Source organism: Eschrichtius robustus, chromosome 1, assembly GCF_028021215.1.
Source record: "Eschrichtius robustus isolate mEscRob2 chromosome 1, mEscRob2.pri, whole genome shotgun sequence".
Lineage (NCBI taxonomy): Eukaryota > Metazoa > Chordata > Mammalia > Artiodactyla > Eschrichtiidae > Eschrichtius > Eschrichtius robustus.
Window position 1 is genome coordinate 21,984,455 of NC_090824.1, and position 27,197 is coordinate 22,011,651.

The following is a 27,197-nucleotide window of genomic DNA, read 5'->3' on the forward strand; positions in this document are numbered from 1 at the left end:
AAGAGTGGCCCCCGCTCGCCGCAACTAGAGAAAGCCCTTGCACAGAAACGAAGATCCAACACAGCCAAAAATAAATAAATAAATAAAACTAACCCCAGTCATTCTCAACTAATTCTTCAAAAAAAAAATGGGCAGAAGACCTAAGGGAGGGTGGAGAGATAAATTAGTAGTATGGAATTAACAGATACAAACTACTATGCATAAAATAGATAAGCAACAAGGATTTACTGTATAGCACAAGGAACTATATTCAATACCTTGTAATACCCATAATGGAAAAAGTCTCAAAAAAATTACATATATATAACTGAATCACTTTGCTGGACACCTGAAACTAACACAATATTGTAAATCAACTATACTTCAAATAAAAATTAGGTGAAACCTGATTATAATTTTATTTGGTAGGACTGAAATATATCAGTGCTTTTTATATCTTGAATGAATGCTGTAATTATGCAGTATGCTTTACAATAAGACTTCCATTAGGATCAGCAAGTTTGAGATATAAGATCTTTCCTCTCAACTTCTGTATTCTCCAAAACAGCAGTCCCCAAACTTTTTGGCACCAGGGACCAGTTTCATGGAAGACAATTTTTCCACGGACTGGGGAGGGGGGTGGCGGTGCTGGGGGGGGGTGTGGTTTCAGGATGATTCAAGCACATTACATTTATTGCGCACTTTATTTCTATTATTATTACATTGTAAGACATAATAAAATAATTATACAACTCACCATAATGTTGACAGGAGGTGGAGCTCAGGCGGTAATGCAAGCAATGGGGAGCAGCTATAAATACAGATGAAGCTTTGCTTGCCAGCCACTCACCTCCTGCTGTGCAGCCTGGTTCCTAACAAGCCGCGCGCACTGCAATGAAGAGCAGCCCCCACTGGGGGCAACTAGAGAAAGCCCGCAGGCAGCAACCAAGACCCAGTGCAGCCAAAAATAAATAAATAAATAAATTTATTAAAATAAAAAAGTAGTACTTACATAAGGAGGTAACAAGTCCTCTTAAAATAGTAAGAAATGAAAAGTATTGGTTAGTATAACTTTTCTGGCTCATGGTCACCCGACTATTAAATGAATTACAAATGTTGATGGAATCATAATTCTATATAATACATAAAGAACACTATGATTTGTTTTTTGTTTTTTGTTTTTGTCCTTTTGATGTTCCCAAACAAGCAGCTGTGCAGGGAACTGAGAAGCAACTGATATTCCTCAACTATGGTTTCAGAGGCATAGAAGTTTTACATTTTGTTTTGCTTTGCCTTTCGAGGATAAACTCCCTCACTTGCCCAGCCTACATTCCATGTGTCTGGAAATTCCTAGGGACAAGAAAATTAGGTACTGTGAGCTCTGCCTCCTAAACAGAGCATTCTCTGTTCTGCGTGAAATGTTGATATAAAGGCGAGATTAGCTTGGGCAGAGCAGGTCAAAAGCCTGTTGAGTTGCAGTCCAAGACATGGACATTCTCTGCCCCTCTTCCGCAGCGAGAGGCCATGTGACTCGCTGTGTCAAATGCCAAGTATTTCAGATGTCAGTATGTCCTGACCATGTGGAGTCACTGAATTTGGGTAATATTTTTAAAAACCGGGAAAAGTTGTTTGGTCATAATCCCGGTTATTCGGGTTGGCGGTGGGTGGGGTGGGGTGACATTTCCACCACCTTGAAAAGTCATTTAAAGTACGTGGGATAGTAGAGGCCGGACCTTTGGGGAACTTAAAGCCAGAGACTTTGTAGCTTACTGGTGGAGAGAACTCATACGGTTTCAGATGTTATTAATTCTGGAATGTGTTTACGGGGGGGCCAAATCAGGTTTCATCCCTTTTAGGAACTCGTACACAAGCTAAAGGCCCATCCTAGGCAAGAGGTGCCAACGCCTCGGAACTCGGAATCTGAGTCTAGCCCATTCTCTGACATGACTCCGCATTTGAAACTTCCGTCAGTCCGAGCGCGCCAGGGGCGGGAAGCTGGGCCACGTGACCGGCCCTCCTCCGCGGCCATTCCTAGAGGGGCAACAGCCAGCGCCCCTTCCGCATTTCCTATCCCCTCCAGCGCGCGACGGCGCATAAATGCCCGACGGGAGGCGATCCCAGCTAGCTGTGGACTCCTGTGTCACCAGAACTCACGCTTTTTCCAGCAATACTTAGCAAGTTCCTCATCCCAAAGCAGGTGCCGGAGACTTCCGCCTGGGTGCCGACCACGTGATCACGCGAGACTTGAGGAGACGGCGGTCCAACTTCACTACTTAAGTCCCCGGGCCCCGCCCTCACCACAGCCTCCGTTGCGCGTGACGACGCGCGGCGGCCTCCGCCCCGGCAAGCCTGCGCACGCGGCTCTCGCGGTGTCTCGCGCTCAGCCCCGCCCACCTCTGCCCCCGCCCCTTCCGCCCCTCCCTCCCCCTCCGCCCTGTCTCTCGGCGGCAGCGGTGGTGGCGGCGGCTCGCGCAGCTTGTTGGCTCACTATATAAAGGGGAGAAGCGGGCGGACCGGACGGCTGGAGCTGCAGCCGGTGGCGGCAGCGGCGGCGCGGGGAGCGGCGACCGGTGGTGGTTCCCCTCCTTGGTGCGGGGTGGGGAGCGGGCAACGCCCCCCAGGACCCCTGAAGGGTCGTGGCCTTTTTTTTTTTAAGGGCGATTCTCGAGTTTTTAGCTCCGAGGACTGCTCTCCTCCTTCTCTACCTCCTCTCACCGCTCCCCTCTCCTCCGTCAGGATCCGATTTTGTTTGAAAAATTTTTCCCCCCAATTTTGCGGTGGCTTGGGTCACCCTCCGGGTGTTCTTTTTTTGTTTGTTTTTGTTTTTATCTTTTCTCGGGGTTGCCCCCCTCTGGTTTGTGTTGTGTGTGGAAATGGCGAACTCGGCAAATACAAACACCGTGGTAAGGACGTGGTTTGGTGGCCGGCGGGGGCTTCGTTCAGGCGGCAGCAACGGCCGGACCGGGCGGGGGCGGGGACGGCCGCGACTCCCGGCCTCGACTCTCCTCAGCCGCCCGCGCGGCCGCCGCCGCCACCGCCGCCGCCGCTTCCCGCCTCAGGCGGAGCGGGCCGGTGCGCCGGGCGGCGGGCGCGGGGGGGTGCCGAGGCTCGCGGCCGCGGCGGCGGGGAGGGCGGGGGCGCCTGCTGGGCCTGGGGCCGCCGCGGGGCGGTTGGGCCGGGGCGAGCGCGCGGCCCCGGCCCCAGACCCCGGCCGCCAGGAGGGAGGGCGGGAGGGGCGCCGCCGCTTCTCCCCGAAGCGGGCCCGGCCGCGCCGGCTGGAGAAGGGCTCCCGGAGCAGCCTCAAAACAGAAACCGTGTTTGGGGAGCTGGGCGAATCCCCAGGACCCACCGCGATCCACTTTAACGCAGTGAAAGGTTAATGGCTACTTTGGGGGTTACTTTGGGCGTTTTGGCGGTTGTGCTTAAAGAGCCTTCACTGGGGCCATTTTATGTTTAAAAAAAAAAAAAAAAGGACGAAGGTTGAAAAGCACTTATCTCGGTTCCTTCCGAATCGGTAAAATGGCGAAGGGGAAGCAAAACCCCCATCGTATCTTCGACTAGCAAAAGCACCAAAACAAACAAAGCCTACAGTAGTGGTCAAAGTGCCCCGCTTTCGCCTTGAAATTTGCCTACTTCTCACCGTTTGTCCCTTTTTTCTTACTTGCGATCACGTAGGTTTGCAAAAAGCAGTCACATAAATAACCTTTTCAGTCACCAACGCAAAATGTGATCACTAGTCCACCCCACTCTCTTATTTTTATTATGACAATAAAACACTTTTTTGCCCGGTCCCAAATGCAGACAAGCCCACGGCAGCCCGGCTCCGTACCGTTGACGACTCGGGTCGATCCATCATGGCTGCGGCCGCTTACCCTGCTTTTCAGTCCCTGAGCCTTGTGGTCCTCCTCCCTTTGGCTGCCCTGTTTATATAGAGCCATTGCCGCTCTCTAATATAGACTCTGCCAGGATGGGAAGGTGCTTTTCAGGCCTACGTCACCGCCTCTCCATTTAAACACCAGATCCGGCTTTAAATAGTGAGAGCTGCTGAGAGCGGGGCTGGGAGGTGCGTGCTCCCGAGGCGAGAGGCTGGCGCGTGCAGAGCTCAGTTTATTCCTAAGTCCTTTCCGTACACTGTAATTTCGTGCCCAACCGGGTCTGCTTTTAGAGCCCCAAGTTTTTGTTTTCATACAGCAGCTGGGATTTGCGGTCTTTGATAAGGGAAAATAGACTTGCCCTCCTTTTTTATTTTATTTTTATTTTTAAAAGAGAATTTAAGCTCAGATGTCTAATCGTTCTTGTATTCAGAAGATGCATGCATTATTGTCGGTAATTTTTTGTTTTTCTGAAAAGTTTTCTACATTAATTGTTAGCTGTGGAGGATTTGATTTTGGTAGTATTTTGTTCATCACGTATTCAGGAAATGTTAGAAATATAGCTCCTAATATTTCATTATGTTTTCCTATAATAAATATTTGAGATACGAAGCTTTTCAAAGAAATAGATAAGTGCCTAAAGCTTCGACGTAGGACCTATGTCTACAGTACATTTATGGATCGGGGAATTGTGAGTAATTTGCTTAGTGCAAACTGGGTATTAAAAAATTAAAATTCTAAGTAGACGGTGTTTTTGCTGCATTGGATGTTAATATGATATCCAATATAGAAATTAATCCAACTTATTTTCCAATATTGTACCAGGGACTAAAACTTTTGAAAGAAATCCTTGAATTAATCATTAGATAATGGCACTAATGGCCCTTTAATTTACGAGTTTTTAAGTTTGGAATATCTGGTTTTTGAAAACCAGGACAAACCTAAATTACTGTGTATTTCATAAAAGGCAAAAACTTTGGCTTAAGTACGATTTAGTATTTTAAATAATAATTCAGAATAATGCCTATGTACTCACATACTTTGAAAAACGTCAGTATTTTGCGCGCTTTTTAATTCTTGAACAATTTTAAATTGCGTATACTTCATGAAGAATACACATTTCCCTTTCTTTAACTATAGTTCATATGAATCCATTAAGTGGTCAAGTTGTGGGTTAATTAAAGCACAAAAGCAAAATCTTAAAGCAAGATTGATTCATTAAGTAGGGAGTGCCAGAAGAAAGCACATTGTACCTATAAATGTGTGGATATCCAAGCAGAATATTTTTAGGGATGACTGACTTTGGAAACACCAAAACAACATGTAGTTTGCTGAAAAAATAACTTATATCGTCAATTTGAGATTTATACTACCTATTTAAAATTACACTGTATCTTTATAATGCCTTGGGTCATTGGTTTAAAAAAAAACACTTTATAAATGTATTGTTGTAATTCAGTAGTTGAATTGCCATAGATAAGGTGATACCCATAGTCAGACTTTCCTTATATATAGAATCAGAATGCTAACATAAGGAGGCACTGTAGAGATGCAGAAATCACATGAATAATTTTAGTTCACAGAGGCAGATTTGGCAAAATAAAAAGCAAGTGAGTGAGTGGAACGGCAAAGGTGAGAACCTAGATACATGAATTGTTTTTCTGGTTGTAATGAAAAGGAACAAATAGTTTTTAATGGTTGAGGTAAGTTGTATAGAGGAACTCATTATTTGTATTTTTGGCTGGACAAGGACACATAAGAGGTTTCCCCTGTGATAACAGTATTGCTGGGAGAGATGCTAATGAAACATTTATTTCTGTTTGAGGTTTGCTCATGAGAGCAAACCCTTGGTTTTATTGGGTAAGCAGTAATTTTTAAGCAAGATATAAATCACAAATAATGACAAAGTATTAAAAAGGCTGTTGATCTTAGCTCTGTGTGATAATGGATAAGATTTATAGCAAGGCATCTCTGGTTTTACACTCTGACAAGCAAACTTCCTTTTGTCCATTAAAAATAGGATGTGGGTTGGGCAAGTTCTTCCATCTCTTACCTTTTGGTTTTTAAAAAGTACTTTATACTTTTAAAGTGCTTTCACATCTATTCTCATTTTATTTTTCTGGCAACCTTCTAAAAGCAAGCTTCCCCCCAAGTAATGCCAACAACAATAGTTATAATAATAATAGTTTAAAAATAAATATCGAGGCTGCTTATAATTCTATTCCATAGCATCATCTGGGCAGTAGTAGGAGAGAAATCCTGGAAAAGAGATCATTGTGTCTTGTTCCTCTGAGACTTTGAGACCTGTTATTGTGGTTATATGAACAGCTTGATGGTATAATTTAAAGGTACAGACTGGGTAACAAAAACTGAAATTAGGTGATTTTTAAATTTGAATACTTATTAGGTTGCAGATTATTACCAGGCAAATCACAGGACATAAGTTTCTGTTAAGACAGCGATGAGGTTAGGAGATAAAACGGGTTAAACCAAGCAAGGAATAATAAAAACCAGACATAGCAACCCATAAAACTATATCGTTGGATATAGTCAAAACACATTAAGTGTTTTGACTATAACAACATGGGAAATTACAACTGGAAACTGTATAGACCTTGTATCTGTGATGATCTTCTGTATATGAATTGTATTAAACAGTCGTAAAACCTCTATTAAAATATGCAGTCATCAAATAATTCATTTTAACTAAGGCAAATGATGTTTATGGGAATGGCCATACCTTTAAAATTATATCTTCTAAAATAAGTTTTAGAGAGTTGGAAAAGGGACTGTTGTATTAACATTTGTTTTGAATTTGTGAAAATGTTACATATTTTAATATGTGAAAAGCAGTGTTTTTCAGCAGTCTTTTATTTTCCCTTTAAAGCCTAAATTATACAGATCTGTGATTGAAGATGTAATTAATGATGTGAGAGACATCTTTTTGGATGATGGAGTCGATGAACAAGTTCTGATGGAACTAAAGACTGTGAGTTTGCCGCCTTTTTTTTTTTTTTTTTATAACATTCTCTTCAGTCAGAAGCTATACTCCATAATTTTTCCATATGATGACCATTTGACTTTGTTGCAGGAAGCAGTATAGTTATGTGAAGGGTGCTGGTTTTGAATCCCAGCTCTACCATCCATTCTTCCTGTGACCTTAGGCAAACTGCTTATATTTCAGTTTCCTTATATGTGAGATGAGAATTAGTAGTACTTACCTTTTAGGCTTGTTTTGAGGATTAAATGTAATAACTATATAAAGTGTTTAGCAAAGTGCCTGGCAATAGTATTAGCTATTATTAATGGGCAGTTAATATCCATTTATGTTTTAATTACTTGACATTCCTGTAAGGTTTTTTTTTTCCTTTTCCTTTTTTTGTGGTCTTAATGCACTGGTATTCTAAAATGTATTTATGTTGTGGAGATTAAGTGCTTGATAAATTTCACGTTCTGGAGTCCGATTCTCTATGTGGGCCAAATATTTGGTTTATAATGTATTCTAGTTTGGGAGCTGCTTTTCTGCCTCTTCTGTTTACTTGGTTTTAAGCAGAAATATATAGATACTTTTATGTAGCATTTGTGTTTTCTTGATGCTGTAATGACTCATGAAATCATGGAATATTTTTGCCTTACTGCTCAGAACAGTGGTTCTCAAAATATGGTCAGTGGACTTCCCCACAGGCTCTTTCAGGGGGTCCATGCGGTTGGACAGATGCCCAAGTCTGAATAATCATAGTATGTTTGTTATATTTCCAGTAAAAGTTGTATTCCATGAAAAAAGTGACCAGTTAAACTTGCAACTCAAATGCACAAGTGCTTTTCCTTGAGATAACTGTTCCATATGCAGCAGAAGGGCTTTATGCATGCTTCCCATTTTGATGTACCAAATATTAAAAAGATGTTTACGTAAAGGTTGAGATGAGATCATTGTTGATATTAAGACATGCAATTGTTTGATATTCTATTCATGATATTCTGTAATGAAATGTATTAATATTTGGCATATCTGCATACTTCACTGAACTCATATTTTCCAAATGACCAATGCATGATGTTGCAAAATCCCTTCAAAGTGAAAGATAAATTGATGGATTTTAATCGAAGAGTATGAAAAGTTAATTAGTATATGGTTTCAGATTGTACATTGCAGCTAACTGTTAAGAAACCATCACTTAAAATACTTTTTCCTTTCCCCACTACTTAGCTATGAGAAGGCAGATTTTCTTCATATACATCAACGAAAGCAAACTGAATGCAGAAGCAGATATGAGAATCCAGCTATTTTCCTTTTAAGCCATTTCTCACGAAATTTTTTTGGAAGATATGGTTATTTTCATTGAAAGTATTTATGTTAACATGTAATGGATACGTTAGTTTTAGATGTCAACATTAAAAAAAATCTTATTTAAAATTTCATAAAATCTCATTGAGGTCCTCATTAATTTGTAAAAATGATAAAGGACTCAGACTAAAAAGTTTTAGAACTGCTGGCTTAGAGATTGGGAATTGAGCTCCTTTAGAGCTATGTATAAATAAGTAATCACAGTTAATGAACGCTAAGGAACATTTGTTGTGGTCTTATTTATCCATTCAACAGAGGTGTGGAGGCTACAATTTAGCAACTTACTATTTTAAATAAAGCCAGTCTCACCTGTGTTGTGGCGATGAAATACATCTTAGAATGTTGCAGCATTAGTGGGCAGCTTCTATAGAGTTTTCAATATGAATCTGCCCCTGTGAGGAAGGGAAAATACAGGTTTGAATGAGATGAGGAAATATTTATTTACCTTGTGAGAAATGTAATGGTTACTGAAAGTGAAGAGTAGGTATTTAAAAATACAAGTGAAGGAATGCCAACTCTGAGACATGAGTTGGAAGAATAGCAATATAAACTACTCAAACACATAAAGTATCTCAGGGATATGAATGAGAAGAGAATAAGCTTATTTTGATTTCTTCGTGTTACATGTAATGAATATTTTACAAATATGTTATACCCTTACAATGGTTGTCCTTGTAGTTCTGTGATCTTATGTAAAAGGTAGGGCATTTTTAGGTGCAAAAAATTAGTCCCAAAGGCTTTAATTTGCGCTAGGTCAGACTAGTGGTCAATCCAAGTTGTTATCTCCTCTTGCTTTTCAGAGTCTGTTGATATTTTCCTACTGGTCCCAGTTAGAATCAAGATGTTCTTTCCAAACAGAATGAGCTATCTTTGAGACCAAATAGCTCCACCTGCATTTTTAGTACATAAGACTTTATACATGTATACACATATATACAGATATATGTACATAGTATAGTACATATAGTACATATAGTATAGTATAGAAGTAGTATAAAAAAGTAATATCTATGTTTTATAGGTTATGCACTGATTTTTTGTTTAATGCGTAATTTTCTATGACAAAAATTGTGACTTATTCAACTTTGAATCCCCAGCCTCTACCACAATGCCTGGCATATGTGGTTGGCATTCAGTAAATACTTAATTAAACAAATTAATAACATGTTGCTCCAGAATCTAACTGAAAAAAGTAGTGTAATGTTTTTGTTGTTTTTTAAACGGGACATACTCTTTTATTCTGGGTAGTAGCTGAATTTAAATATAAAACTGTTAGACTGAAATGAGTTATTTTAATTCTCTGCACTAAATTTCTTCAGGATCTCATTAGAATTTCCAGAATGTGCCCTAGTTTTAACAGTCTGACAGCCAGCATTATGCAGTAGAACTTTCTGTGGTGATGAAAATGTTCTATATCTGTGCTCTCCAGTATGGTAACCACTAGCCACATGTGGCTATTAAACACTTGAAATATGGTTAGTGGAACTGAAGAACTGAATTTTTATTTAATTATAATTAATTTCACTTTAAATCACCACGTGTGGCTAGTGGCTACTGTATTAGACCTTGTAGGTTTGGATATTCTTGCTAATGAAAACTAACAATATTTCATATTTTAAGGTTTATAAAGGACTTTGTCATTAGCTCTATCCCCTTTCTCACCATTTTATAGTGTTTCACAAACTTTTATCAAAAGCTTCCATACGGCTGTGAAGGATACAGTGGTGTATTAGATTATGAATTAAGATGAGTAATGAGAGTGCCTGTAATTTGCAGTTTAACTAGATAATTCAGGAAGGGACCTTCTACATTAAAAAAATTCAACCTGATTCTTGAGGTTATCTGTTAACACTGTGGGTCTCCTTTAATGTATGAACTATGGGAGATAGAAAAGATGCATAAAGCATAATGTTGGTTTTCTTGCTTTTTTTTCTAATTGAAGTGTAATTGACCTACAACACTGTATTAGTTCTAGGTGCACAACAGTGATTCAGGATTTCTATACATTAGAAAATGATCACCACTTGATTTTCAATAAAGCTATATTTGAATGTAAATTGTGTTTTAGATTGGTAAATGACTATGGGTGGAAATGACAGTCTAGAAGTCCTCTTCAAAGTAAGTGATAAAATTATCCTGATTTCTAAACTGTCAGACCCACCCCTATCCAAATAGCAAGTACAATGGGAGATAGAAAACATGGCCTCTCAGTAAAACAAAGTGAGAAGAATTCCTCATTTGGAGACAAATCTGAAAAAGTTAGTCTGCCCCTAGATCTGTTTTCTCATCCTTGGCAGTACTGACATTTTGGACCTGTTAATTCTTTGTTGTAGAAGGCTAGTTATCGTAGGATATTAGCAGCATAACTGATCTCTGCCCACTAGATGCCAGTAGCACCCCTTAGTTCTGACAACCAAAAATATCTCCAGACATTGCCAGATGTCCCTGGGGCAGAAGGGGAAAAACTACCCCTGATTGAGAACCACTGTTCTAAATATACTCTAGTTGTATATAAATACTTGAACCATAAGTTGAACGATGATCTACTGTTCTACATCATTTAGCCTTGGGGAAAGCTCTGTTCCCCAACATCATTTCTAAAGAGCCCAAAAATTCAATTGTCTTATGTTTTATCCAGGAGCTAGTTGTTTTTGTTTGTGAGAGTAGGAGGATCCTTTAGAATTTCTAGCCCAGCATACTGCCAGGCAGCAGTAGATCTGATAACGTTTTATAGATCAAAAAATGGAATAAATACGCTTTGACAGATCATTTAGCAAGTGGTAGAGACTTGAAGCTAAGCCTTTTGTCTCCAGATAAGGAAGGTACCAGAGTTGTGACTAGACCTGCTCTGATAGCAGCAGTACAGTTTAGAGATTAGAACTTTGGACCAGAGCTGGGATTACGGTGAGGCAAGCAAGGGCCTAGAGTCCAAAATTTAAACTTTAAATTTAAAATTTAAAGGACATTTACTCTTCACTCTCAGGGTCCAGCCCTGTTGAGTCAGATTGCCTGGATTGTACGATGGTTTTGCCTGCTGTTAGTTGGTGATCTCGGATAAGGTACCTAACTTCTTGTTCCTCAGGTTCTTTTTCTGTAAAAAGGAGATGATAATAATGTCTGTTTTAAAGAATTTTTGTGAAAAACGAGTGTACACAGAAAGTACTTAAGTGCACGTTAAGAATTCAGTATTAGTCTAGTAAACATGATGGGCATAACATGATGCATATCCAAATCATTTTGGGAACAGAAAATGAATTTTCTCCATGTCTAATTCCGGACACCTGGCAAAGATTGTTGAAATAGGACTGCCAGAAATAATAGCTATGGTGTTGGGGGGGAAAAGTACTATAAAACTGTGGAGAAAAGAGTTCTTCCTATTTTCTAAACTAGCTAAATAAATAAATAAATACATAAATAACAATTCAGTATTCTTGGTAGTCTTCAGGGGTATTAATATGATTACTGTTGCCAAAACAGTATTACATTATTTTAAACAGATGATATTTTAAAAATAAAATATTTTGATAAAATTATTTTAAAATGAAATTGGAGAGAAACAGAAAACATTCAACTAATTTAAACTTTACATTATTTGATGTTATAAGTGTAATGCTAAATATTTGTATGGTATTATTCTTGTATTTTTCACATTACCTAGAACAGTATTTGGTACTTAGTAAATACGGATTCTCAGTGGCCCACTACTCCAGCATCCCCTTGCTCCCCCTTCTGGCAGTTTGAAATGTGTGGTTCCATGTTTGCTTGTTATAATGACTAATGGGCATCTTTGGCATTTAGTAGGCTAGAGGAGTGTTGTATTTCATGTATACTTCCTGTGGTAATACCCTGTAAATAAAGAGTTATTCTGCCTAAAATGTTGGTAGCATCTTTATAGAGAAACTACCTTAGAAAACAAGTTCGTTTTCCATTCTCTTTGAAATTAATATTAAATTTCTGTTAAGTTCTTAGTCATTTTGTTAGGTTATGAATAAGACATAGTCTCTGCCCTGAAGGAGTTCATACTTTAACAGAGAAGGTAGACTTAGTATGAAAAGTGTACCAATAGAAATATCTCTAATGTATAAAGGCAGTGAGCGATTTCTTCACGGCTATGTGACTTTGCATTTGCATTCTTTGGGGAATTGTGTGGGAAGACTGCCAGTCATAAGGAGTAGTTTACGAAAGTTTAGACAGGAGGTATGTATGCTATATTCAGGGAACTGCAAGTAGTTTGGAAAATAGAGTGCAAGTTATAGTAGCAGTTGGAGAAGTTAACATAATACTGCATTAAGGAGCTTGGTCTTTAGAGTGAGAAGGATTCTCTGGCGTGCTAGTTAAAAGACAGAGTTTTGGACTTCTGCTTCAAAGAGTCTCAGTTGATAGGGGTACAGTCTGACATTTAAAAAGAAAAATTTGATTGCATTTACCAAAAAATAATCTAAATTAACTTTTAATAATGCATGAATGGATTGCAGTCTGCAGTTTGAAAAGTGCTGGTTTATACTTTAAAGCAGCAGCTTTCACTTTAGTGTACATCACAATAACCTGGATAGGTTATTAAAACAGATTCCTGGCTCTACCTCCAGAGTTGCTGATTCGATGGGGTGGGGCCTTAGAATTGGTATGTCTAACAAGGTCCCAGGTGATACTGATGTTATTGGTCCAGGATCACATTTTGAGGACCACTGATTTATAGAGGATAGATCGGAAGCACAAGTTTCCACTAAAATGTAGGCTCTGTAAGGACAAGGATCTTTGCCAGATTTGTTCTGTCTGTTCTCAATGCCACTAACAGTGTCTAGCTGGGAGATACTCAATAATTATGTGTAGAATGTATGATTTGAAGCAGGGAGCTCAATTAGCTTCGTCATTAACACTTTGCAGTAATACTGATGGGAGGAAGGGACTTGAACTGGGGCCATTATAGTAGGGATAGATTGGAATAATGCTTTGGAAAGGAAATTGACAATAATGATAGGGCATTGTGGTAGATTCTGTCTCACAGATCATTGACTTGGGAGACTAGGTGAGTAGTGGTACGCAGCACTTAGCACATAATGTGTATTTGTTAATATTTACCATTGTCATGGAAGCTTAATTGAAGCGATGGGTCAGGATTGCAGTGGGTAGACCAATTGGAGGTGATAAAAACTGAAGCTTTAAATTTAGAAAATTATGGTTTAAAGACCTGTTTCTTTATTTTTTAAAAATATTTTATTTATTTATTTATTTTTATTTTTGGCTGTGTTGGGTCTTAGTTGCAGCACATGGGATCTTCGTTGCTGTATGCAGGGTCTTTCCTTGCGGTGCTCGAGCTCTTCGTTGTCGCACGCGGGCTTCTCTCTAGCCGTGGTGTGCGGGTTTTCTCTCTCTAGTTGTGGTGCACAGGCTTCAGAGCACTTGGGCTCTGTAGTTGTAGTGCATGGGCTCCAGAGCGTGTGGGCTCTGTAGTTTGTGCCATGCGGACTCTCTAGTTGCGGCGTGCGGGCTCAGTAGTTGTGGCGCGTGCGGGCTTAGTTGCTCTGGGGCATGTGGGATCTTAGTTCCCCGACCAGGGATTGAACCTGTGTCCCCTGCGTCGGAAGGTGGATTCTTTACCACTGGACCACCAGGGAAGTCCCTTAAAGACTGTTTCTTAAAGCATTAATTAATAGTACTTTTTTCACCTTGATTTTGGCCTGCAAGAAGCGAGGTTTTGTTTTGTTTTGAAACAAGGAAAAGAAGTGTGGACAGTTTGGGTGATAACTGTTTGGGAGGCTTACCTATATAGCCTTACTATATAATGTATTTAGAGTGTATTTTAAAGTGTAGAGTATATTTTATTCAGTGTCTAAGCCTATTTTGTACTGTGTGTTATGCTAGGTGCCCACTTTATAGAAATGAGCCAGACAAAACTTGGGCTCTCAAAAAGTAGTTTTTTGTTACCCTAGGAAGAACCCTAGCTGTTTTTAGTCTGGGATTTGCACTGACTTAGATTTACTAGCTGGAAGTTCGTTTAGAAGTAATCTAATTCAACTTGTTCCCTTTTTAGATGAGTAAAATGCCCAGGGAAGATAAATAATTTGTCCACAAAGCTGTTTAGTGGCCAAACCAGGACTAATTGGGTTCCTGACTTCTGATGTAATGCTCTATTACACAATTAATACCACCACTACAATAATTATAATTAACATTTATTGATGACTGACTTTATGCTAGACTCTGATAAATGTTTTACATGGATATCTTATTTACTCCTCACAACAACGCATGAAATAGATATTGTTACTGTCTCTGTAAGAATAGTCTTCAGGTGAGCCTAAATACTGAGACTGCTAGGGGAATGGTTGCTCTGGGGAATTGACCTTTAGTTTAGTTTACTTTTTCGCTAAATCGTTAGAGATGTGCTGGAGTTGTTATTAACATGTAGATCTAGAATTTCTAGGACAGTTGGAAGTGTCAGCAGTTTATAAAAATCCCTGTTAGTATGGCAGAGGGAGCTTTTTGAAGGATCTGATAGAAGCCTTACATGAGTTAGGCAATATCCCAAGAGTAGATCCTAGGGGAGAAAACAAAGTATCTGTAGATCCTTGTGTACAAAATGACTGAATTAAATTTTATATGTACGTTTAAGGAATGGTTTGTAACTTTCTTGGGCAGTTTTTTAATAAGGGCTCTATAGATTGAACACTAAACCTTGTAGAGAGGAAACGTGTTAGGGAGAAGGATGGAATAGTTGTAAATATTTTCTTTTACTTCCTTGTTTTTGCCCACTTTTGATTTTTTTTTTTTCCTTCATCACAGAAGCTGTCCAAGGGTGAGATGAGAAAATAGAAGTGGTTAAGCAAAAAAGGATTGTCAGTCCTTGTCCTGATGAAAGAGGGAAGGGAATTTCAAGAAGTGTGGAGGGTTGAGAATACCTCTGAGGGCATATTGGGCATTGCTGTTTCCTTTTCCTTACGTAGGGTTGGACAGATAGGAAGGTGGGGTTTTCTAACCTGAGGACTGCCTCTATAATGTTTCTTATAGTTCAAGGAAAGGCGAATTTATGTTTTATATGTTAGTTAAAACTTAGGAAAGAAAGATTTCCATAAAATAGTTAACAGTGGATTTGATACTAAAAAGGATGATTTTTGATTACTGAAAAGCTGCTTGGTAACTAAGGAATTACTATGGAAAGTTTGTTGGAGATAGAAGAAACAAAAGAATTCTTCAGTACTCTTAAGTAGCAAACGTGAGGTTTGATACTTTAAAAAGTGGTTTTCATTGTGGCATACACTTGGGTAAGAATTGGAGATTTGTAGATTTATCAGTCTTGAAAATGTCAGAATTTTATAAACTGACTAATAAAGTATGTTTTATCCCTATGTCCAGCGTTGTTTTCCCTGACTCTTACTTAGAAATCTTTAATGTTCTTTGCCTTAGTTATGGGAGAATAAACTCATGCAGTCTAGGGCCGTAGATGGATTTCATTCAGAAGAGCAGCAGCTTTTACTGCAAGTTCAGCAGCAGCAGCAACCCCAGCAGCAGCAGCATCACCACCACCACCACCACCAGGCCCAACCGCAGCCAACAGTACCTCAGCAAGCGCAGACCCAGCAGGTCCTCATTCCTGCGTCACAGCAAGGTGAGGCTGGATAATCCTACTCCAACCTGGAAGCGAAAGCTGTCATTTTCAAAGAAGAGAAACACTCTGGGTGTCTCCCTTCTGTTGGCTGAGGGGGTTGTATCTGTGTGTGTATAAAATGTGGTTCCTATTTCTGTAGTGATGATAAACAAGTAATTCACTAACAGAAAGCCTAAAGTGATATTCAGGTAAGTATATTATTACTTTGTTTCAGATGGCTACACAATGGTGGATTTCCTAAGTCAGATCTATAAAGGTTTATTTACTAAGGGTTTCATTGTTTTATATAGTAGAATCGTTACTTTCTTTGAAACTGATTTGTTCCTACAAAGACATTTGAGTTTAGTTTTTATAAATAAACACTGGAGGGTTTTTGTAGCTATACTTTGGCAATCTGAAATTCTAATTCCCTATTAATTTATGCAGTTAAATTGACTGAATTAGGTGTCCTTTAAGTGAAGGCTGGATATATGACATCTTAATTTATATTATGTGGTTTAAAGAGAAGAAAAAACAAGTATTTGTAGACTGCGTCCATAGTGCCTTGTACTGTGCAAGTCATTTTATAGATTTTGTTTCATTGCAGTCTAATAGAGGCTCTGTGAAGCAGCTCTTAAAACATCAGAGCTGAGGAAAATCTGGGCCCTGAAAAGGCTTAGAAGCTTGATCCTCTACATGGAGTATTTTCTGTCATGACAAACATTTGTTCAGTTGTAAAACTTCCTAGTAAAACTTTCTAGGCCTTCAAGTTTTGTAAATCTTGTTGTCAGAGAGGAGAATAAAGAGAAATGAAAACTTCATCTTAAGGTAACTGTTTAGTTACTCATTTGCCTCATCTGAGAGTGTATGTAAGACTTAAAACTGATATTGATGCACATTAGAAATGTCTGTTTGAGTTATTTTACTGTTTGTATCAAATAAGACTTAATATTTGATTTTACTCTGTACCTTGCATCAAGTAATTTTATCCTTTTAATGTTTCTTGATGACCGTTCCTCCTATTGCCTTCAGGCCTGGCACTAGGATTTTAGGTTATCATAAATTAAAATTTGATTTTCTTCACTCAGAGAATATTAGGATAATGGGATTATCTATTTATTCTCTGAAATTTGCGGAATCAAACACTTAGTTCCTTTTATGCTTAAGTGATATTGCCATTATTTATGATTTGTATTTTTTAAAAAGTTGATGGAAATAAGATACTAGAAACTGTCAAATCGGGAGAAAAAGATTTTAAAAGACTATGTAGATTATAACTTTTTGAGCTCACTCTTAATGGGTCCATAGTGCATTCCAGTAGTAGTATCATGATATTAATAACACAGTTATTGCTGAGTTGGCAAGACAATATTAAATTATGTTTGAAGATTTCCAGTTTAAGAATGCACAGAAACATATATGTTTAGGTGTTAGGTATCTCAATTACGTCGTGTTCCCAAGGTCCCTCGTGTCCTTAGGTGTTGTTAAATCTTTTTTTTAATTGTGGTTTTTCCAGTATAAGGTGGGTATGTCGCAGCTGTTATTTACCGTAGACGTTAACAACATTCTGAGATATCACGTGGTTGAGTGCATTTGCATGCAGAAAATGTGGAAAACTTGAAAAAATTTTTCAGTATGGTACAGCTTTCTTATGAAATAGCCTCATGGTTCCTTGTTTTCATGTGTGCCTGTGTTTTTTCATAGCTGCAGCACCACAAGTTATTGTTCCTGATTCTAAGCTGATACAACATATGAATGCATCAAACATGGTAAGACTCAAGACATAGCACTTTGCTTGGCTCTATTTATTCTAACCCAAATTGTGATTATGCTTGTGTATGTTGTATATTAACAACTTGAAGTTTATTCAAGACTTAAGCAAAATAACTGTTTTGTTTGGTTTCCTAAGTATTGGATTTAGCAGCAAATCTAAAGTTTAGCTTGGTACTTAGACATTAAGGTTCATAAAATTATGCAACTTTCTGTTGAAAATACCAAAAGAATGATGCTTTGTGGGAGCTGTTTTACCTTCTGCTATTTTTTGAAAATAGGTTTATGGGACCTACCAAACGTTATGCCAAGTATAGTTATGTTGCAGAAGACCCATTAACTGAAAGAGGTTAGGAATGCTAAGAATTATAAACTTTTTAAAAATGAAAATGAACCATTTGGGTAAAGATAACTAGTATCGTTAAGATCAGACATTTACAAATTTTGCTCTGATTTAACCATAGCATAGCCTAATAAGTTTTATTACAATATGTAAATTGCTACTTTAAAATGCATTTTAGCCAGTTGAGTTTATTATACATTAGACTTCTGATATTTCTAAGAGATAGCCACTGAACTTCATAAGTCCTCAAATTTTCAAATTTCACTTAGCACATATAATATATCCCATCAGATATAACTATAAAACTGAAAGAAAGAAACCCTCAGATCCTTAGAAAATCTTTACTTCTGTCCTCACAGTTTTTTTTTTTTTTAAATAAAACACTAAAACAAAGTTTAATTAGAATAGTTGTTCCAGCATTTTCTCGTAAATGGCTTTTCTTCTGTTTAAACTACACAGACTGTTAGTGATGTCTCTGCTCTGACATTCCATTCTTAAATTCAGCCAAATCCTTTTATTAGGGTAAGACTCATTATTTTAAATAAGATCTCTTAATCTAGTGTTAGCAGTGAGATTTTCTTTTCAGATCCAGACTTTTTTTTTTTAAATGAAAAAACAATATTTAAAAAAATCAGTTACTATATTTTGTGAATGATGAGTGAACCTGAAAGTTCATTTGTGTTTTATAAGCCATATAGGAAGCAGGGCTTACCTACTAGACAAACGACTTCTTTCTATTGATATATACCAGCCTTAACAAATGTATAGCTTTACAGAATTGCAAATTTCTACACGATAGAAATTGGAATTTTTAAATTCACAAAAAATCAAGAATTTCTGTTTGTACTTCCAGTTCAAGTTCCTGGAGTCAGTTCTTTTGCATGAAAATCACAAAAGTCCGTGCCTATCGAGTCTCACAAGAGTTTTTATTATTCAAAAAAAAATTCCCTTTCAAGTTTAAGGCACCAAATTTCTTTTTAACCTCCATCCTTAAAAGTAAGTCTCACTGTAGGATCCATATTGTAGTTGGTACTATTGAGACTGTTTCCTAGGGAATAACTTGTATCATTTTAAAACAGAAAGTTTGGTAGAATCACTTGCAGTAGACCCATCTAATTTTGAAGAATTTTAAGTGTCGTGGGAGAGAATTTTGAATTAAAATTGTGTTTAAAAGGACAGGTAAAATTAATGGCCCATCTCTTACTAATTTGCTGTGTCTCCTTGATTCTAAAGAGCATATGTATTTAAACAGATCATAGGTCAGACTTCAATCAATAAAATGTTAGCATTTATACGTATTTCAGCATTTTACTTGTTTTCAGTTAGTGTTTGCTTCATGTGTTTTTCATGTTCTAAAATGTAATCAGTATAGGCTTTTTACAAATAAGTTTTTTGGGTTTTTGTTTGTTTGCATTATTCCTGATTCAAAGATATCCATTAAAAACAGTTTGATTTTGAAAAAAAAATTTTTTTAATATAAGAATATGGGATAGTGATAATATATTTGGTAGAAAGCTATTTCAGGGAACTTATGAAGCAGGACCTTATATCAAACTAGTTTTGCAGGTTCTCTTTATGAAATTGCTCAAATGCATTATTCACGTTAGGGCCTTTTCACAAAATACAAGAAGGAACTTTCAGCAGACATTAATAAAAGATGGTTTGTGTATGATACATCACAACAAATATTTATAGCAACTTGAATGTGCAGAGGTACGCAGGTGGTTATTTTCTCATGTATGCTATAAGGAAAATGCTAGGTCAGTTTGCTAGTAGAGGGAGATTATTAATCTTATAAAATGTGAATTATAGGCACTTAATATTCCTAAATAATATTTCTCAATAGTAAGTGGTTAATATATTCCTTAAATTTAGATTACCTTTCATTTGCTTATATAGACAAGATTTATTTAAATCTTTCATTTATTTAATAAAATGAAATGCAGAACCTGCATTTTATAAAGAGAACCTGGTGAGCTAGATAGCTGGATTTTGGGACATAATGGGAGTTTCAGGCTTAAGATACAGAGAATACTTAGGCCTGTCAAATGGCAACAAGCGTATTTTCTTGGAAGGCTATACTTAGAGCCTGACTAGATAGTTGTATCGTTAACCTACTTGAGTGTAATTTTCCAAGTTTTGTTGACTTCAAAGCACAGGTAATATTTATTTCTTGAAGTGTACTCAAATAGAGGTGTTTCTAAAAATGTATAAGTTAGATTGCGTATATGAAGGTTTGGTACCTTAAAAAAGATTGAAGGGGGAGGGGGAAAAAAAACTACCTGTATATAGTTACAGTGAGATACATGGAAATACTTTGAGCTCAGGATTTTAAAAAAACAGTAAAAATGTAGTGTAATTCTTTCAGAGGAAAGGGGAGAAGTCTCCAGAAGCAGTAAATCAAGAATTTATCCTGGATATAAAAACATTCAGAGTATAATTCCATGTATATTTTTATAATTTAAAGTCAGATACTAACTTCATTTTAAAGTGTAGAAATTAATTTTTGTGACTTAAGATTTTTAAGGTATTTTCTATATTGATAAAACTGTCAGTAATATATGTTTCACCTAGATAATGCCAGTGTTGTCACGTTATGGCATCTTAGAAGAGTTGCCAGCTAAGAATTGCAGTCTTCTGATATAAGGTTTTCTTTAGAGACCTGTTAATCATGGTATAAATTAAAAACATTAGGATTTCTAAAATGAAGATACTTACACTTTTGCCGTAAGTATATTAATTGACAACAAGGAATTGGGAGTAAGGGAACAGAATAAGTAAGGAAATAATGGAATGGATATTTTATTTATTGTACAGCACTGTTAACGTGGGTTAGATTTCCTTAGAGTACATTCTCCAGGTGAAAAAACCTTCTAATTATATTATTCTACTTAATTGCTTGAAATAATGAGGTAAGATGTTTAGGCTCAATGGTCTTTATTGTACCATTTATAAAATGGCAGTTAGTCTTATTGTTAGAACTTTTCATTTTAGTATATGCTAAATGAAACTTTAAATACTATTAAAATATGCCAGAAATAAACTGATGTGCTATTATGCACATACATGGTTTTGATTGTTTTTCATTGTTGTTTTCAGAGTGCTGCTGCTACAGCTGCTACCTTAGCACTCCCTGCCGGTGTGACTCCTGTTCAACAGATATTAACAAATTCAGGTAATTAGGAATAACGGATCCATTATTTATATAACTCAGAAAATTGTACCGTCTAGCCTTTGTTTTGTCTTCACTGGAAGGCAGAAGATCTTAATACTTCTTTTACCATTTGGCTTAACGTTATTAAAATAAGATGATTTGAGGACCATGGCATATTAAACCATAATCACTGCTGAGGATGCAGTAGAGAAGATGAGAATTGCACTTGAACTTTTGATCCATGAATGGAATCCTGTTTATTGAATGAAGTATGATTATATAGAAGTGCTTATTTACTTGGTTTTTTGCTAAACACATTTAACTTAACCAAATAAGTTAAACTTAACTCATTTGAACTAATTTGTGATATCAAACTAAATCCTATAGTATCTTAAGAGCAAATTTATTGCATTCTATTTTATATAGTATCTCTCCATAGCTGGCAAAATTTACTTTTGATAATGTTTGAAAAATTTATTTACCTGGATTTTAAGTATTTTCTCTGTAATTTAATTATACAATTTCTTGCAAATCAAAACTACAATGAGGTATCACCTCACACCAGTCAGAATGGCCATCATCAAAAAATCTACAAACAATAAATGCTGGAGAGGGTGTGGAGAAAAGGGAACCCTCATGCACTGTTGGTGGGAATGTAGATTGGTGCAGCCACTATGGAAAACAGTATGGAGGTTCCTTAAAAAACTAAAAATAAAACCACCATACGACTCAGCAATCCCACTACTGGGCATATACCCTGAGAAGACCATAATTCAAAGAGTCACATGCCACAGTGTTCATTGCAACACTATTTATAATAGCCAGGACATGGAAGCAACCTAAGTGTCCATCGACAGATGAATGGATAAAGAAGATGTGGCACATATATACAATGGAATATTACTCAGCCATAAAAAGAAACGAAACTGAGTTATTTGTAGTGAGGTGGATGGACCTAGAGTCTGTCATACAGAGTGAAGTAAGTCAGAAAGAGAAAAACAAATACCGTATGCTAACATATATATGGAATCTAAAAAAAAAAAAAAGGTTCTGAAGAACCTAGGGGTAGGACAGGAATAAAGACGCAGATGTAGAGAATGGACTTAAGGACTCGGGGAGGGGGAAGAGTAAGGTGGGACGAAGTGAGAGAGTGGCATGTACATATATACACTACCAAATGTAAAACCGATAGCTAGTGGGAAGCAGCCGCATAGCACAGGGAGATCAGCTCTGTGCTTTGTGACCACCTAGAGGGGTGGGATAGGGAGGGTGGGAGGGAGACGCAAGAGGGAGGGGATATGGGGATATAAGTGTACATATAGCTGATTCACTTTGTTATAAAGCAGAAACTAACACACCATTGTAAAGCAATTATACTCCAATAAAGATGTTAAAAAAAAGAAGTACAATGATTATACAATTTCTTGTTATTTTGTTAATTTCTAAATTTTTGAAGAACAAACTTAGCGGCTAGCTACATATTTTAATGAGATATAATTGCTTACTACTTAATTAATTCAACATTCTGCATCATTTAAAACAATATATTAGAGGGATTTGGTATAAGCCAGTCATACTGTTAGTGTTATGTGGCAATGATAATTGGTTCAGCAAACTTACTGTTTTTTAAGTCATCTTGAAGCTAAGGAATGCTGTGCTTTTGTTCAAGATATTAATGCATTTTTATACTTTTGTTTCCTTAAAGCTTTAAAAATGAACAGCCCCTGAAATGTCTGCTGATCTTACTTATTCCTCTGTCATGACTTGTTAGCGAAGATAATTTACGCTTTTAATCAACTCTCATAATCTGTTGTTAAAACTTTGTTGGAAACAGCTTTATAAGGAAAATAAAACATATTAAGCATTGTATTTGAGCATGTCGTAAAGTCAGAGAAGGTAAGGACTATAGTTTACTGTGTATGGATGACAGCCCTTAATAAAATTGTTAGCCTTCTTAGTAATTTTTGACATTCACTACGGTCTGACATTCACTCTGAATTCGTTTGTTTTGAGGTGGTCACTGCTAAAGTGGTAACTTGGAATACATACTTTTTACTTTAGGCCAGCTTCTTCAAGTGGTCAGAGCAGCCAATGGTGCCCAGTATATCTTTCAGCCTCAGCAGTCAGTAGTTCTACAACAGCAGGTTATACCACAAATGCAGCCTGGTGGAGTACAAGCTCCTGTTATACAACAGGTAAAAATCTTAAGTTCTGACCACCATGGGGTTCTTTTTTCTGCTTCTGTATGAATTCTCTGGGTGTTTCCCATCCCTTTTTCCATAGCTTTATCTATACAAATTCTTAGACTCTTCTCTAATACTACACAACCTGTCATTCTGAATTCCTCCTGTATGTATACCTCACAGCTTAACTTACAGTATGTTTAAGACTAAATTGTTGTTATCCCTACTCATCCTTTATCATCCTACTTCCCGCTTTTTATAAGTGGCACCACTCTCCATCCAGCCTCCTAAGCTAGTTATTCAGCATTCATTCAACACACATTTATGGGGTGGCTATGTATCAGGGTCTTTGCAAGAGACTAGAGATTTAGGAGTGAACAAAGCAGGCATGAGTCTAGTTTCATGATGGTTGTGTATTGTCTGGAAAGGGGGTATGTGGAATCCTCCCTTTTGCTTACCTCTAATATCCAAGGTATCATGAAATCCTACCAATTCTTCTTAATAGTTCCTTTTTTTCAGACTGCAGTTTAAACATGCTTTCAGTCCCTTAATAATATTTGAAACTAGTTTTCTTTTCCCACACTTCTCTTTTGTCATTTCCTTAGTTCATGCTCTCATAATTTCTCGCTTAAAATACTGTGTTATCCTCTTAATTGATTTCCCTGCCTCCAGCCTTGTGCCCTCCTAACTTGACTGCTACTCTATATTTATAGTCATTGTTCTAAAAATCTTAAAATTTTTTAATGATTTCCCATTGCTTATTGGAAAAAGTGTAAACTCCTCAGCATGGGTTATGAGATCTTTTTTGGGTTCTTGTTTTTTTGATTTTTCCACATTTTATTTTTTGCCATGCTTCCAGTTGTTACCTGGTTCAGCTGCTGTTTATATCAAAGTTGACAAATATTTGCACATGCTTGTGTGCTAGGTGTTAAACTCTTGTACTGTGAGGACAAAGATGAAAGAGAAATGGTTATTTTCTTGAGGAACTTGTGTACTTTGAAAAAGAGATACATAAACAAATAACATTAATATGATAGTACAATGATAGAGGTACAGAAGAGGAACATTAATCCAGCCTACTTACAGCCTTCCAAATTTGTCCTGTCCAAATTTGGTACTTCTGGGTTTCACTTGACGCTGTTCTGTTTAGAATGCCACCTTTGGCCTTCCTTCTAGCAGTTCTCTCCAGTCCCCAGCAAACAAACAAACCAAACAGAAAAAGCGTGGCTAATCTCCCAAAACACAAATAGAAACTCAACTGTTGCCTACTAGGAAGGCTTCCCTGACCAGGCCTTGTCCCCGCAAGCTGAATTTAGTACTCTCTCCTGTCTTTTCATAATGCTATATATCGCAATTCTCTGACATCTTCTATCTTTTTGAGTTGTTATTGCTTTGTCTATTGCATCATTAATCTGTAAACTTCTTAAAAGAAATACTGTCTTATTATTTTTGCTTTCCTTGAACCTAATGACAAGGAATTGCCATTTAGTGCTTTTAATTTATCACTAGGCAGTCTCTGCTTTTTATTTAATAACTATAATTATAAATATGTTCATTATAATAGATATAATTACTATTTGTTAATAGGTTCTTTTTGAGTTGTGGTTTACTTTAGAATCCTAGGATGCAGAGGCTGGAAGGAACTTTAGAAATCATCTGATCTGGTGGTTCACAGCTTTGGTTGCATGATTAGAATTACCTGGGGAACTTTAAATAAAATGAATAGATGTCATCTTATACCAATTAAATCAGAATATTAGGAGTGGGGGCTTAGGTATCAGTATTTTTAAGTTACCAGGTGGTTATAATTTGTAGCCAGCGTTGAGAACCATTGACCCTAATCTAACAGTGAAGAGAGGTTAAATGACTTGCCTCTGCTACATCTTTATCTGTGATCTTAGACAAAACTGGAACCCAGGGCTTCAGATTCCAGGGCTGTGTTCTTCATAGGGAGGCAGTGAAGCATAATAATAAGAGCAGAACCAGAAAACCTAGGTTCACATTTTGCCTCTTAGTAACTTGACTGCAAGCTTTGCAAGTTATTAAACCTCTATACCTCAAGCAAATAAACTAATAACGTGTAACTCTTGGCCTGGAATCTGGCATATACATAGCAAGTACTTGATTAATGGAGCAGTTATCTTCAGAAAATCTTTTTCCTTTAGAAATTTGAATGGTAAAATGAAACTTTAGTGGATCAGTACACTCACTAAACATTCCTCTTGTGCTTTGGTAGTTTTAACTGCGTATGAGATATGGCAATTTGGGGTGATTCTTTAGCATTGGGGCCTATTTCTGTGTACCAAGCAATGAAACTGAGCTACTTGATCCTCTAGCTAGTTACTAATCTGTAGTTTTTCTTTTGCCTTAGGTACTGGCCCCTCTTCCTGGAGGGATTTCACCACAAACAGGTGTTATCATCCAGCCCCAGCAAATCTTATTTACAGGAAATAAGACTCAAGTTATACCTACAACGGTGGCAGCACCTACACCAGCACAAGCACAGCTAACCGCAGCTGGCCAACAGCAGCCACAGGCCCAGCCTGCTCAACAGCAAGCCCCGCTGGTGTTGCAGGTTGATGGGACTGGGGATACGTCGTCTGAAGAAGATGAAGATGAAGAAGAAGACTATGATGATGAGGAGGAAGAAGACAAAGAGAAAGATGGAGCTGAAGATGGGCAGGTAGAAGAGGTAAGTTTCTAGTAAAAGACTAGAAGTAAGAAACTTACTCAATCATTTCTTCTTTTACTTGGTACCAAACTGATGAATTATATTTTTTTAGAGGCTGTTAGGGTACTATACCCTAAGATTTTTAGACTGTTCTGGATGTATTTATCTTCATAAAATATTTCTATAGCTGGTAACAAAAAAATGAATGAATACCAAATTAAGCTGTACTTATAAAGGTGATGGAGACAGTGCATGTAATTCTAATTCTTTGGCTTATGCATTCATCATGATGTAGCTTAAAGATTATACCTTTCTAAGAATTTGTCCATTTCTTCCAGGTTGTCCATTTTATTGGCATAGAGTTGCTTGTAGTAGTCTCTTAGGGTGCTTTGTATTTCTGCAGTGTCTGTTGTAGCTTCTCCTTTTTCATTTCTAATTTTATTGATTTGAGTCTTCTCCCTCTTTTTCTTTGTGGGTCTGGCTAATGGTTTATCAATTTTGTTTATCTTCTCAAAGAACCAGCTCTTAGTTTAATTGATCTTTGCTATTGTTTTCTTTGTTTCTATTTCATTTATTTCTGCTATGATCTTCATGATTTCTTTCCTTCTGCTAACTTTGGGTTTTGTTTGTTCTTCTTTCTCTAGTTCCTTTAGGTGTAAGGTTAGGTTGTTTATCTGAGATTTTTCTTGTTTCTTGAGGTAGTCTTGTATAGCTATAAACTTCCCTCTTAGAACTGCTTTTGCTGCATCCCATAGGTTTTGGATCATCGTGTTTTCATTATCATTTGTCTCTAGGTATTTTTTGATTTCCTCTTTGATTTCTTCAGTGATCTCTTGGTTATTTAGTAACATATTGTTTAGCCTCCATGTGTTTGTGTTTTTTACGTTTTTTTTCCCCTGTAATTGATTTCTACGCTCATAGCGTTGTGGTCAGAAAAGATGCTTGATATGATTTCAATTTTCTTAAATTTACCGAGGCTTGATTTGTGACCCAAGATGTGGTCTATCCTGGAGAATGTTCTGTGCGCACTTGAGAAGAAAGTGTAATCTGCTGTTTTTGGATGGAATGTCCTATAAATATCAATTAAATCTGTCTGGTCTATTGTGTCATTTAAAGCTTGTGTTTACTTATTAATTTTCTGTTTGGATGATCTGTCCATTGGTGTAAGTGAGTTGCTAAAAGTCCCCCACTATTATGATGTTGTTGTCGATTTCCTCTTTTATAGCTGTTAGCAGTTGCCTTGTGTATTGAGGTGCGCCTATGTTGGGTGCATATATATTTATAATTGTTGTATC

The 27,197-nt window shown here is 37.3% G+C and overlaps 1 protein-coding gene and 1 non-coding gene across 2 annotated transcripts in view; both read left to right on the top strand.

The window, feature by feature from the left end:
* Window positions 1–2,435: 2,435 nt before the first annotated feature.
* The window catches only part of GTF2A1 (general transcription factor IIA subunit 1), a 41,165-nt gene continuing 16,403 nt past the window's right edge, over window positions 2,436–27,197 (top strand). Inside the window, exons 1-7 of the mRNA XM_068541942.1 lie at window positions 2,436–2,882; window positions 6,739–6,840; window positions 15,601–15,802; window positions 17,486–17,550; window positions 20,994–21,069; window positions 23,110–23,243; window positions 25,603–25,923. Coding sequence (XP_068398043.1) covers window positions 2,853–2,882; window positions 6,739–6,840; window positions 15,601–15,802; window positions 17,486–17,550; window positions 20,994–21,069; window positions 23,110–23,243; window positions 25,603–25,923 — 930 coding nt within the window. The 5' untranslated portion in view covers window positions 2,436–2,852. The remainder of the gene's footprint in view (window positions 2,883–6,738; window positions 6,841–15,600; window positions 15,803–17,485; window positions 17,551–20,993; window positions 21,070–23,109; window positions 23,244–25,602; window positions 25,924–27,197) is intronic.
* Window positions 16,786–16,929, top strand: LOC137752657 (small nucleolar RNA SNORA79). The gene has a single exon (XR_011071250.1). It is a non-coding gene; the product is annotated as a small nucleolar RNA SNORA79 (small nucleolar RNA).